This window comes from Glycine soja, chromosome 18 (assembly GCF_004193775.1).
Source record: "Glycine soja cultivar W05 chromosome 18, ASM419377v2, whole genome shotgun sequence".
Classification (NCBI taxonomy): domain Eukaryota; kingdom Viridiplantae; phylum Streptophyta; class Magnoliopsida; order Fabales; family Fabaceae; genus Glycine; species Glycine soja.
The window spans coordinates 50,515,969-50,530,716 of record NC_041019.1 but is presented as its reverse complement, the minus strand read 5'-3'; the positions used below and the strand labels follow the sequence as shown (position 1 = coordinate 50,530,716).

The 14,748-nt window shown below is 33.4% G+C and overlaps 1 protein-coding gene across 1 annotated transcript; it reads right to left on the bottom strand.

The window, feature by feature from the left end:
• Positions 1-649: 649 nt before the first annotated feature.
• Positions 650-7,604, bottom strand: LOC114396703 (nitrate regulatory gene2 protein-like). Its single transcript, XM_028358820.1, has 4 exons — positions 6,304-7,604; positions 5,578-5,762; positions 4,373-4,596; positions 650-1,690 (listed from the first exon to the last, which is right to left on the bottom strand). The coding sequence occupies exons 1-4, from the start codon at positions 7,451-7,453 to the stop codon at positions 907-909; spliced, it is 2,343 nt and encodes a 780-aa protein (XP_028214621.1). The 5' UTR covers positions 7,454-7,604; the 3' UTR covers positions 650-906.
• Positions 7,605-14,748: the final 7,144 nt, after the last annotated feature.

Below are 14,748 nucleotides of genomic sequence, written 5' to 3'. Positions count from 1 at the left end.
ATCTGAATGTGAAAGGTAAGTGAGGGGAGTTTCCATATGGAGAATGTCTACCTGATAGAGGAGCACATTTCCAATTGAACAAAAACCATAATAAGATATGTATATAATAATAAATATCAATAGTAGGGAAGATCATGACTTTGCATTTTGCAACTTGCACATATCTATTCTTCCACACATGCCATGTGCTGGGTGGAACTTTCCACTTTCAATTGAGGCCCGTTCGTGTCCATTCATGTCCATATTAGCTGTCAGCCTCAACTAGCACACTCACCTCCTTTTGAGGAAATGAAGATAAAGGGAAATTGACGTTGTGAAAATATTTCACAGGAACTAAGTCATCTGATTCTGACCCACTAAGTGTTTTAATATCCTGAACTATTTAGTGCACATATGAAAAACAAGTTAATAGTTATTGGTTAAAATTCATGTGAATCATTTCCGATTAATTGACTGAATAAATTTTTAGACCAAAAATATACACAATTATACAAGTTTAATGAATCATCCAAATTCCAAATATCTCCTTGGTCCCCACACAACACAATAAGATACACAAGTATACATACAACCTCAATGGGTAAAGGGGTAAAGAAAAAGTGAAAAACAAACATATACACACAATTTATAGGGGGGAAGAATTCATAAATGGAACATGAAAGCACAATGCGTATAATTTATTGATATACTAAAAATTGCAATCCTCTGATACAATAAACCAAGAAATTTCCCTGTACAATAAGAAAATTCCCTTTTCCATCAAAATAGGTGGAACCCCAAAATTCTTCATATTTACATTTCAAAATATAACTCAAAATAGTGAGAGCAATAAGAGCTTGCCGCCAAAAAATCCCCCAGCCCTTATGAAGAACTTAGATCCCATGCAGAACAAATGAATTACCTCACCTACTTGATGGCATATGAACGGGTACACACTGATTCAAGAGCCTCTGTGAACAAGGAAGAGAAACTGGTCAGTGCCTGAAACACTCCAGGCAAGCCCGTTTGCAAATTGTTGAGGGTCATGGCTCTTGTTACCTCCACAGCTTTTGAATGCCTCAGCATTTCATCTTCAACACGCCTTTGGCAGGTTGCCAGTTCCAGTTTTTTCTCAGCAAGTGGGTCGCGTGCATCCAAAACTTGTCCATTGTCAGGTGCAGAATCAGGAAGGCTAATGCCTACCATAGAATATGAGCTGTAGAACTTCCTCTCAAGGTTTCTCAGAGAGGAAGCCTTTTTCTCAAGTTCCTTGGATGCAGTCTCGGTTCGTTTTTTGATCTTCAGCTCTTCCACTTGCTTGGAAGATATCACGTGGACAACATTGATAAAGCTCTTGATGGCTTCAGATGCAACAGTGTCAGGGACACGGTCAAGTGCAAGTTTCCATTCATCGAAAAATTGGTATGTATCAGAGGTTTCCCTACTGTTGATGTTATCATTGTGGACTGGAACAAGGCTGAGCTTGAACCAGCCATGCAAGGACAGGATGAAATCACGCTGAAATTTTATAAGGCGACAAAAACTGGAGTGCCAAGCTGACACAGCTGATTCAAGGTCCCGAGTTGCCTGCCTGTGGAGTTCAGAAGTGGAGTCACCTCTTGATGATCTGTTCACAAGGCCACGGACTTGCTGCACTATATTGCTTTGAATTTCATGGTAGTGGTGCATTGATCTCCACATGTACATGAATCTACATTTAACAAAAATATCACAAATTCACAAACATAACAAGACAACGCCGTTATCTGTGAACAGGCCATCCCCATTTTAAATTCAAATTCAAATACATAAGAGATAAGTAATTGCTGCACAGAAACAAATTCTTAAGGTAAAATTCTGGCAACTCCGTACTTAGATGTTTCAAAAGGGAGCAAACAAAATCTCAGCTTCAGTACAAAATAAGCAAACACTATCGAATGATACATAATTCCATTCCCATCCTCAGAGTTGCAATTGTCAAGACTTATTATTCTCATTCCATGATCCTATTTTTTATATGCATTGACTCTGCTCAATAATCTTCTACTATGAAGATTTACCCCGAATGTGGAAACATTTGCCATCACGAGGTTAAGGTAGTTGACAATGACAGCAAAGTTTATATCATTCATATCAAGCTCATAAAATTTCACACTAAATCAAGATCACTTTTCTATGACATTAAATGTTTAAAAATTAAGGTATAATATAATTTTAAATTTTCTAGAATTTTAAATGCAAAATCTGTAGTCTGTTTGGATGAAGTATTTAAAACAAGAAAAATAATTTAAACAGGAATTTAAAATTCTTTAAGATAAAATTTGGTGTTTGGATATTTTATTTGGAAGATTTTAAAATTCAAGAAATTTTAAACAAAAATTTCAATTAACTAAAATTAAGGAATTCTAATTTCTGACTAAAAGGAGAGAATTTGAAAATTCTCGCTATTCTCGTTCACTCATTCCTAAGACCTTTCCTCACACTCTCGCTCGACCCTCTCTCACACTCTCTCGCTCGATCCTCACACACTCTCACTAGTCTCACCTTCACTATCACTTTCGCAGTTCCGTTGCTCTCTATAGTTTGTTAATTTCTCATCTTTGCTTTTTTTTCTTCTCTAATCTAGGATTAACATGGCTCTTCCTCTTCACAGATCGATCCGGTTGCCGACGGTGGTGCTGCATCGACGAGCAGAGACAGCATCAGATTTCACTCCATTGTTTACTTAGTAAAAATCATTCTCTTCATCTTCAAAACCCAAATCCAATGAAACCCACTCCAGATCTTGTAGATCTCGCAACCTCAAAAAGGGCAAGAGAGCTGAAGTTGACAAGCTGGCTGCACTGGAAGCTGCTGAGCTGCTATCCTCGAATCGGAGTCAGGTGAACTCGCAAGCCGTGGAGGCAAAATCAAGTGCAGTGAAGGAGCAGGATAGTTACGAGGAGGTGGCAAACCTTTTGAAGACAAAGGGGACCTTTGTTTGTTAATTTTGTTTGTGCAGAGGAGATGTTTGTGTTGTGCCTGCAAACGCAAGAATGATGAATAGTATTGTGCAGACTACTTGCACAGGTTAGTTTGAATTTGATTCAAGTTTGAGGGTTGTGTTGTTACCAAAAAAAAATATAAAGTTTGTGCTTAAGAAATATTATTGATTCAAGTTTGAATTTTGAAATGAAAGAATTTCAATTGAAGCATTTAAAATTCTTAAAATTTAAAATTCTTAGAATTTAAAATTGTCTCATCCAAACACACTCTTAGTTATATTTCAACGGTGTATTACCATAATCAATTTTTATAAAAAGTTATTTGAGCGGCAGAAGTGTGACAAATCTTACACTATCAATTGATCCCCACCTAGCATAAAGTTAAATTACAACTACAAGAATCAGTAACAACCAAAGAGCCTTCATCAGAATCATATTATATATACACACCTATGGTTTCATATCAGTAACAATAAAGTAAAACAGATTAATATCAGTAACATCAATCATTTTTTACAACATATAGAACCCACCAGTCAAAATAGCTTGAATCAGTTAACGAGGGTTATACCACCCTACAATAGTTGCTTTAACATACCAAACTCCATCAATAAATTATTTTTGCACAAAGGGAGCCTAAAAGAGACAAAATAACATTTTGACAGGTAAAGTGGTGGGCCAAGGTTTGATAATAAGAGGTAGGCAGTAGTTGGACAGTTTGGTACAAAGAAGCACATGCAATTACACAGAGATGATAAAGCAAGTTGCATACGAGGGCAGTAAGCCATAATGTTTTCAACTACCACTCAAGATTTTCTTGACCCATACTAGGCAGCATATTCACACGAGATGAATGACGGGAATTTGAAAGAAAAAAAAGAAGCATTTCAATTGTTTACAGGTAAACTTAAAACTTCTTTCAGAGGGTTGGTTATTTGATACAGCTCAAAGCCTTCACATTCCAAAGGATCTGCATTTACAAAATTGGGAGTAAATATCCTATGTGCAAGCCACAGCATGATCCTAAATTATGGCCACACAACAAGCTGCACAGTATTCAAAGTGCATTTGATCATGAAGTCTCAAATATCACATTTAATTTGTAAATGGACACAAAAATATCTAAACACATTGAATTTTCATTAGTCCAAAATACTAGACAACTTTGGGACCCAATGAATTTATTAAAGTTCATTTATTTACAGTAGTACAAATGGGCAGATCAGTGGGCTCCCATATGCCAGATTTATTGTCAAATTGAATTGATTGTTGATCAACAAAGTTCTTCACTTCTTTGTTGATTAATGATGTAATGATCTAATCTCATTGTACTAGAACTTGATTATTTAGCTATTCCCCACATTTAGAGCTACCAAAACAGTAAAGCTATTGCAGAAGAAGAGACATACCCATGAATGAGATCAACAAGCTGAGGGACAAGATCAGAGTCCCTAAGGCCAATAGTGGCAGTTGAGGTGGTAGACACAGCCTGAGATGTAACAGCTATTAGTGACTGCAGCCTATTTATGGAAGCCTTGGTTTTGAATATCTTAGCTTCATCCTCTCCTTTGTATTCCTGAGTCTGCAGCGCTGATAATTTCTTTTCATGTTCAATCTTCACACCTTCTCTAGCCTAAATTCAAGCACAATTTGTAGAAAGTGTTAGCATAGCACACCTCGTTTCCAAACCACATGGTTTTAGGCTTTTAGCTAAAAATAAATGCAACAGAACCACCTGACTTCAGTTTGGTAAAAAAGCAGTCAAGTTGGACACACAACATTTATGGTGATTTCAAACATTCATAACAATATCCTAGGCATTACTTTTTTTCTTCTTTTTGTGCCGTATGCCCAAAGAAACGTGTGCCTTTTTCAGTAAGTAAACCTACACACACAAGTGTATGTGACAGAAAATGTTTGCCCTTCATACACAGTTTGCAGACAACAAAAAATAGTAAGATAGACCCAATTGTGTGTAAACAATAAATCACATGTAGGACAAAATATGAAGAAACAGGCAAGTGCTAAGTAACTCAAATCTGTTAATTACTTTGTTCTTCATTCCTTCATTGCTATTTTTCCCTTCTAGTCAGTTTGTCTCATTGGGGTAAAGAGTTAAAGGGTGAAGGGTACTTTAGTCATTTCACACAATAAATCATCATTATCATATTAACACCTCCAAATTTACCAAAATTCATGCCAAAATGAGGAAATTATCTTCTTAGGCTAACCGTAAGACCTAACATACACTTAAATCATTACTCGACATGTGTAAAAAGCATTTTCTGGATAAGTATGTTCCTATCATGGAGCATTATTTGTACCACAATAATAAAGGTTGGTCCCAACAACCGAGGCTATTTTGGTCAATTCATAAGGAGAAAAAAAGGAAAAAGAGGTCATTTTCACTATTAACAGTCAAATTCTGCTGTGACCTTACGCTACCAAAGCCCAACATAACCTACTCCGCATACCCTCACTCGTTTTCCTTTTTCCCTTCACCTTTTTATCGTCTCGAAAAATATAATTAAATTCTCTTAAAAGGGAACCGTCATATTATCCCAAATAACAAGAAACAAAACACCCCAAAAGAAAAAAATGAAGCTAAAATTACCTTAACCTCCTCGTAGAGCTTCTTCTCCCACGCCAAAAGGCGTTCCAAAGTGGAGCAGAGACTCTTTGGACCGCCCGGTTCATCCAGCGAACCGGTGTCGAGCCGGTACTTAACCGCCAGCGGCGGTTTCGAGGTCCAACTCGAGCTTAAGTTGCTCAATATGCTACTCGAGTGATACACAGTTTCTGCAAAATCAAAATCAAAATTCAATTCAAACCTACCCACAATTTCCAATCCACTGTTTCAAAATCAAAAAGCATAATCTTCATCCGAAATTGACGCGAAGAAGAAAAAATAAACTCCCCCAATAATCAATCTCAAACCCCAATTAAATAATAAATACTTTCAACACCCCATAAGACAAATTAAAATTGCGCAATTTAAACATGAAAAAAATAAATAAAAAGAATTTCTCAAAAGGCTGCTTTCTCGATTAAAACTAGTGTTTTGTAATAAAACTTTGCATTAGGAAAAAACTTAAATGCAATTTCATAGATACCTTTGATACTATTCTCCAACTAAAATTAAAGTTTCACCATGACAATCTATGTTATGCAGATTCTTGGGGATGAAATTCCAATTCTGCTATATCTAAGTTTTGATAGCAAAAGTAATGCATAAGCTATATCAAGATAAGATAAAACTCAGATTCTGATAGAAGAACACTAGCAGCAAAAACAAGTGTGTTGAGAAATTTCAAAAAGGGGAATTTGGTTGAAAACATACTCCTCAATTGCTTGAAGCTCCGATCAAGCTGCGCCCTACTGATCTCAAGCATCTCAGAAACCTGATCCCCAGCGGAAGCCGCGTTATCGAAATTCTCCTTAATAGCCTCCACGATTTCCCTCAAGTCCCTATGTCTCACCACCATCTTCATCTCCGCCGCCGCCACCGACGACGCCGCATCGAATCGCTTCGCGCCACCGCCACCGCCAACGCCAACCACCGACTCTGCCCGCACCGACGACCCGAAATTCGACCGGGTTCCGATCTCGGAGCGCGATTCCACATCCCCCTCCACCCCATCATCATCAGAGGAACTCGTGGTACTGTAATGATCCCCCCACTCACTACACTGAACCTCTTCCCTCTCAGTTTCAGTATACTCCTCTGGAAGATGATGAGAATCAGTTTTCTCATTCTCGGTCTCGAGTTTTCCGTCGAAGAAATCGTATTCAGATCTCTCGGAATCGGTGTCGTGGATTTGGGGATTGGTGCGTTGTTGTGTCTTGTGAGAGTAGTGCGAAGGTGTTTGAGTTTTGTGAGAGTAGTGAGAAGGTGTTTGAGTTTGCGTGTGTGAGAATTTTTGTGGTTGTTCGGGGAAGTAATCGGAAGCGGGAGGGGGTGGAGGAGGGTAGAAATTTTCCCAGTTCCAAACGGAGGAGGTTTGGGAAGGGGTGGAGGAGTAGGTGGAATGTGCGGTGGGGAAGAAGCTTGAAGGAAAATTTGACACGTGGCTTCTTGGGGTGGAGGAGGGGCTTGAGTCGGAGAGGATGTGCGGGAGCTTCGGCGGCGGCGGTTTGCGGCGGCGGGGGTTGGTGGTGGCGAGTTTTGGCGGTGGCGGAGGAGAAGGTGAAGGGTTGAACAACGGTGGTGGTGGAGGAGAAGGAGACGGAGAAGGCTGGTGTTGGGGGGGTGGGGGGTGGTGTTGGGAGTTGTTGAGGAAGACGGCGGGAGTGTGGTCGGAGACGGAGAGGGGTTCGCCGGCGGAGAAGGTGGAGAGGGCGGAGCCGGTGAGGCGGAGGGACCGGCAGTAGTCGGAGTGGGCAGCAGCGAGGTGGTGGCGCGCGTAGACCGCCTCCTTCATGAGGCGGCGCCGCTCCTTGCACCGCCGCACCGTGTCCTCGTTTTCCAGCTTCGACGCCGTGCAACCCATGGGTGGTGGTGGTGGCGCGTGGGGGAACTGAAAGTGAAAAAACAAAGTGTTTTGAGTTTTAACTAAGTGAAGGGAGTTAGTGAGACTGAGAGTGAGAGGGTCATAGTGTTGTTGGCCTTTGGAGTTGCGTTTTAGGGACGAACAAGTGCCGGTTTATTAGTTGTTTTCTGTTTTGTTTGTATTGTCTTGGGAATTTATTTATTCAAGGTATAACTAATCAGTGTCCTAATTATATTAATTAAAGAATTTTTAAAAATATTTATTGTATAAATTATAAGAGAGTTAAAAAAAATTAGAATAACATAACTTTTCATCTTTTAATAAAAAAAATATTTTAAATTCTTTAATTATATTCTTAGAATGGTGATTAATATTTATCCTTTATTTATTAACAACCACTGTTTTTTTTTTTAGAAAAGAAAGTCATTCAAAGGTAATGATGGGGTTTAATACTGGTTCAATGCTGTAATTAATTGTTTTGGGGTGGTCGGTCTATTTTTTTAATTGAAAATTTTTAACTGATGATGTGGAAAGGGTTACATTATTACAGTTTAAAAGGATGCAGGGATTTGGGTTTGCTGTGTTCTTATTACATGTAGAGGTACAGTTAAATAAGTAATATTTTTAGAATTGGACAGCTAATTAGGTGAAAATGTTAGTTTTTAATTTTCATAAGGGCATATGATAATCAGATTAATCCAGTGTTAGAATTGGACAGCTAATTACAGTCTAGAATCCTAGTATGGAATCATATATGATAATAAGATTAATTTGATGATTAAAATTTATGATTCAATGTGGATTACCTATCAAGGTGGTTTATTGCAATTTCATCCAAAAATACTAAATAAACTTAGTATAAAAAAGAAGAAAAAACATATTAGAATGATATTTTATATATATATATATATATATATATATATATATATATATATATATATATACTGTAAAGATTATAATGAGTAAGAGATAATTTTATTTGAATTAAATAAAATTATTATAAGTAGTAAAAATAAATTCTTTAAAATTTTAGTATAATTAAATACCTAAGGATTAAGGTTCAAACTTAAGATTTTGTGTTTGATAAAATATTTTAATTAATTTTTAATTTTTTTTATTAGCAAAAAAAATTGTTTAATTACTTGATAAATCAATTTTTTAGCAATTTTTTGAAACATTACTTATACTAACCTTTTTTTAGATGGTTGAAGTAATATTTTTAAAATGTTACTTTCTAACATTTTATATTTATTCTCTTTTTATCTTTGAATATTTATTGGATTTCTTTTAAAAAAATTAATATGTAAGAAAAAAAATATTATTATTTTTTTAGTTACTTCAACACAGATAATATTATTAAATACTTATAATTTAATAAGATAAATTTCAAATTTTAATTACATTTTAGTTACTAATTAATTTTTCAGTTTACAATTAAGAAGTTTTATGAAACATATCCTATCCTAGTTAAATTAAAATAATTACATATCAATCCATATGTTCAATAATAAGAATAAGAATGTAAATTTAAAGCATAGGAGTAAACTTTGAATTATTTACCATCTTCATAAGAAAATAATAAACGTGTTCTGGATTTGATAAAAGCTAGTTTATCTTGTTCTAAAATACACATTGGTTCAAAGGTTATAAGAGCAAATAATTCAAAGTCCATAACAAAACTCAGTTATAAAGTAAACCGGTAGCATTATTTTACTTCTCCCCTTTTCTTTTATAAGAGCAAATAATTCAAAGTTCATAACTTTTATGCTGGATTACAAGATGCAATCTGTCAAAATGTCATTTCATTTTGTTCACTAACCCGTGTGGAGGGAGTTGATATATACTTGGATGGATTTTATTAGAACAAAAGCTGTGCAATTATTATTAGTTAATAAAAAAAAGTTGATTGCCCTAGTTGTTCGTTGAGCATTATCTTCATATTTTCATAATCCAATTAAGATATGGTTCAATAACAAACTACATGTTAGCTTTCTCAAAGAAAAATAAAAACTATGAAATTGTTGAATGCCTTTCGAATCCCATGTGTCGGAGATGGCTTGTTACATCAGAAAGTCAGCTATACATTGAATATTTTTAATCAAATTTAGTTTTCATTCAAATGTCTTGCATAATTTGCTTTTTTATTTCAAGCTGTCAGAGATTATTATTAAAAACAAGACGCATCAACGCCAAATATTTTTTTAATCGAGTTTAAGTAAGAAAAGAAAACGATAAGTGAACATTCAAACTTGAGTTGATATGCAAAGAGATTATATATATATATATATATATATATATATATATATATATATATATATATATATATATATATATAAGTAAAATAAGTAGTAATAGAATATAATAAAAAAATGGCATGCAAATAATTGAGTATCCACAAATCAATTCTAACTAAAAATAACACCCTCATTGAAACTAAATATAAGCAAAAAAAAATATTTTTCCACTTAAATATAAATAAATTTGAACTACTTTCATCTTTGTTAATGATATCATTCCAAAAATATATTTTAACTAATTATGATTATAATTTTAATAACTCATTTTTATTCTTAATATCATGTTCTAATAAAATGCCATTAGAATAATTAAATTATATCAACCAGTTTTCTTAATTCCCATATAAAAATTAATTAAATTTATTTATATTTAGATCTAGATGTATTTCTTATAATAGCATTGAGTGAGCAATCTCTTAAATATGTAAAAAAAAAAAATGTTTTGCACTTTGGACATCTCCAATGTTTTGCACTTTGGAAATCAATGGCTTCTCAACTCGCTAAGTGAGTTATCCAATTTGCGAAATCTCCATTTCCTTCTTGGTGCATTCACACCCTACAAAAACCATTCAAAGATTAATAAAATTGGTAAAAAAAAAAAAAAACTTCAAGAGTCTAAAAACTACAGACACACTAAAACCTAACTTATTGGAATCAAACTAAGCATCAAATAAGAAGAAATAAGATAAGTATTGTGAAAAAATGTGCAAAATCTAAGTATGCGCAACAATTAACAAGGATGCACCAGAAAAACTCTAAAGTAATTCAAGAAGAAACTATGCATTATTGGTGCTCTTAAATGAGTATTTACAAAATTAACTTGCAATGACTTAAATTTCATAAGTTTATTGTCATTTGTTACAAAATTAACTTGAAATGACTTAAATTTTAAACCCTCTATTATTAGTTTGATCCTTTGATTTCGTTCATCTGGTTATTTTGAAAGGCCTTTAATTGGACGTTTGCACATTGTCCTTGAAAACCAAGGCATCAATTAATTTTTTCCACAAAATCTAGTCATCAAATTTGTTTTCTTTCAAAATAAAACGATAGATGCATTCGACTCCCATGAAAAGGCAAGAAATTTCTTAGGTTATAAGACAAAATAGTTACAAATCACTCAAAATCTTTATAGTAATCCTTCCCATTTTCCACCTATAGGAAGGCAACTTGTATCGCTATCGTGATTGCTTGGCAACCACATCCAACGAAACACCTTTATTTGTTTGATAATATTACTTCTCACCAACAATACAACAAAGGTGCCTTACTGTTCTAAGCTGTAGAGTCCCACATGTCTTGTGTAATTCATTTCTCTATAGGATGCTGCGGAATTTTCTGATCTCACTTTTGATACTTGTTCAGCTTGAGGACATTATGATAAAAGAAAATGACATTTTAAGGTTCCTTTTCATACTAGAAATTATCGTGTTTTGGGCCTTCATTTTAGACATATTTTAGGTCAGAATAATGGAGTAATATAGAGGCATATTACAAAGGGATATACACGTACGCTACAAGGCCAGTAAACTAGGGATGATAAAACTTAGCTTCAGCTTATTATCTTCCATTTTTTTTTATTATCACAGCATTATTATTATGAAATATTCATCACTGAAGTCTTAATTTTTTTTTAATACATAAAACTCAAATTCAAATCATAACTTAAAAAAATTGAATCATATTATATCACTTTACCAACAACTTATTGGTTATTATTATTATTATTATTATTATTATTATTATTATTATTATACGATCATTAGTGACATATTTTATAACACATTTTTATTATTTATTAAAATTTATTCGAATAATATTGAAACTATGAATGAAATTTATAGAAAAAAGAGTGAGACTCATTTATTTGTAAATCTAATAAATTTTAATTAATAATGTGTATTTATAAAAAAAAATTGTTGATGATATTTCTCTTAAAATAATAAAGAGTATCCTATATGAAAAAAAGCAATAAACAAAAAAAAGAAAGAAACAGGAAAGGGGACAATAAAGAAAATTTGAAGCAGGTGGAAAGTGTGAAATCAAGACCAACATCCACAACATAAAGTCAAAAGATTTTCTCGTACTCCTTAAGATGAATTAAGCATATGATTCCATATATAAGTTTAATCCTTATGTGGATAAAGTTGGAAGCCAAAAGTAATAACGTTTGTTGTTGAAGCTAGGCTTCACTTTCACTTCTTAAAACAACCTCTTGACTACGATTTTTCACGTTCAACTTTCTCTCATTGTTTTCCCACTTTTTTTTTTTTTTTTTTATCATCTCATTTCATCAAAAGATGAAATACGTGCACGACAAAGCATAGCAAGGCAGAAGGCTGAAGTGTTAGGCAACAACATGCATGAATATTCCACCAATAAGGTGAACCTTTTTGTAGTAAAGCAAACGATAAAAAAGAGAGTGAGAGAGGTGAAAGGCAGAAAATTCAAAACTAGTGAAAGAACCTTTCTTACTTATCCCCATCTTTCCTACTCACAAAATCTTGTTGCACCCCTACCTTTCACTTCAAGACATATGACATGCACACCTTTTTTTTTTCCCCCTTTTGTATATTTAATGCTTTAAAACTTATTTAAAATAATAAAAAAAAGGTATCATTGTTTTTGGCCTTCTACCGTTAATGTTAACTGTGCAAATTAAAGGGACTTTCTTTCTTCTTGGACTCCAATGGGAATAAGCTAGCATGGAACCCCACAGCTTTAGTCGCTTGGAAGAGTATCCAATTCTTCACAAATTTCAGTACAAGTGACAGTGACTTGAAATTCTTTAACCAAAATTTTAGATTTTAATCTTGTGAGTGAAAAGAATTCCATAATTAGAAAAAAAGACTTTAATAATTAGTAAATTTTTTGACAGATTAAATATTTGGGACCAACAGTCATAATTACATAAAAAGAGAAAAAAATATAAAGAAAGAGGAAGGAAATTTGCCTTAATTTCATTTCATCCTTAATTAATAATTACAGCTACTTTCTTCCTCCATTATAGTCATTGACTCATTCAATAAAAAGCTCCCTTGACCAATTCCACCCCCATCTTATTGCATTGCCTAGAGGCCCTCCCACACACAGCATACAGCTTGTTTGAAGGTCATCATCATTTGCATTTGCAGGCTAACTTCATTCTCTACTACATAGAGCTTGGGCACTGCTTTAAGATCTAATTTGGCTATTTTTTTTTTCTTTTTGTATTTGAGTAATTAGTGTGAGATTTTTTAATTTTTGATGGATTTGATGTATTGGTTGAGGATTGAGGAATTTTCAAGTGATCACCTTTTGTGTTATCCGTTTGAATTATGATTTCTTAAAATATTTTTTAATGTTTCAAAATCTAATACATATTTCCTAAAAAAGAAATAGATGGATATCCATATACCCATGTGGGTGTGGATTGAGTAAAGAACGGATTTCATGCGTGAGAGCAAGTAGGAGGAGGGGTGCTAGTACTAGCTCTGCTTAATTACTATACCTAATCAGCACAAAAATGCACTGGCCTTAAGTATATTTATTTATTTTTCTCAATTCAGAAATTCATTCTGTTAATTTAACAAATAAATTAATGGAGAGACTGAACCTAAATCAAGGTCAAAATGTGTTCTCTTCTCTGTTACTGACTTATACTTAATTTAATACAAGAGTTTATTGAATCAATTCGTATAATTTAAAAAATAATTAGGATGAAATGAAAGTTTAAGATACCTATCTAAAAAGGATAAACTTCAGCAATTTTTCTCTTTATTTTTAGATAGGTAGCCCTTCTATTAGACTTGTCAAAACATGTCATACTATTTTCAAATCGCATTAAATGTGGCCTAATATGATATGGGTCAATGTTTTGTCAACCCATTTCAGTGTACTATGGGTTGAAAGATTAGGCGCTATATAGGAGGATGGTTCTTTTTAATACCAAAGTCCCATAAAAAAATAGCAAATGAAAATATTTAAGAAATTTAATTAACCTAGCCAATATACATTTATTAATTGGGCCTCAATTCTTCAAATGAAAGATAGTGGTATGCTATTAGTTGATAAGTTAAAGAGTAAATCAAGATAATTAAAAGAAAAATGAATTACAAAGATAAGTTTTGCAGGAAGGTCTTTTAAAGGTAAAGCCACTTTGTTAGTAGCTCACTCTGGTCTTTTAAAAATAAAAGGAAACACTCTTCCATCTTCCAAAAAATTTTTGGACCAAGAAATGCAGTAAAAAGATTATTAACGTGTAAATTTCTCGTGGGATGAGATGGAGTAAAAAAATTGGAAAGAAGAAAATAAAAAGTATGAGGCAAAAAGATGAGGATATGGTGGTCTTTATTGAGACAGGGGTACTAGGGTGAGTAAGCAAAACGTGAAGCTTACAGACTCCACCACCACCCCACGCCACTCATCCAACTATTCTTTTACCTTATATCCAAAAGTTTCAAGAATTAATAAGTCATAAAGTGATATTGAATTCCCTCTTTTTAAATAAGATTTTAGATTTGAGTTTTATAAACTATTTTATACTAATAATATGATTATTTTTTTTCAAGAATTTGTTTTCAATTACTATGCTAATTACTACATAATAAAGTTTTGTGCTTCACTTTTTCTTTTCTTTTTTTTAATCTAAAATAGCCGATATTGAATTTTTTTTATTATTAAAGGTTAATTTAAATGAGATGTTTTATTGAGTTTGAAACTTTCTTAATCTTGAGTCGGATGGGAGGAAACAATTGGTTTTGGAAAGGAAAATTCTATTATATTAGATTGTCTTCAATTTTTGTTTGTTTGTTTGTTACACCATGGATATAGAACTCACCTTTTTTTTTCTTCCTTTGTACATCAAAAAACAATAATCTTTATAAAATGTCGCCTCAGTAGAAAAAAAAAAAGGTAATTAAAAAACCCCTACTTTCTTCTTGTTCATATATTTAAACTATGAAATCATATCCTGGAAACTGGAAAATGACAATATTGTTTAAATAAAAAATATTTACA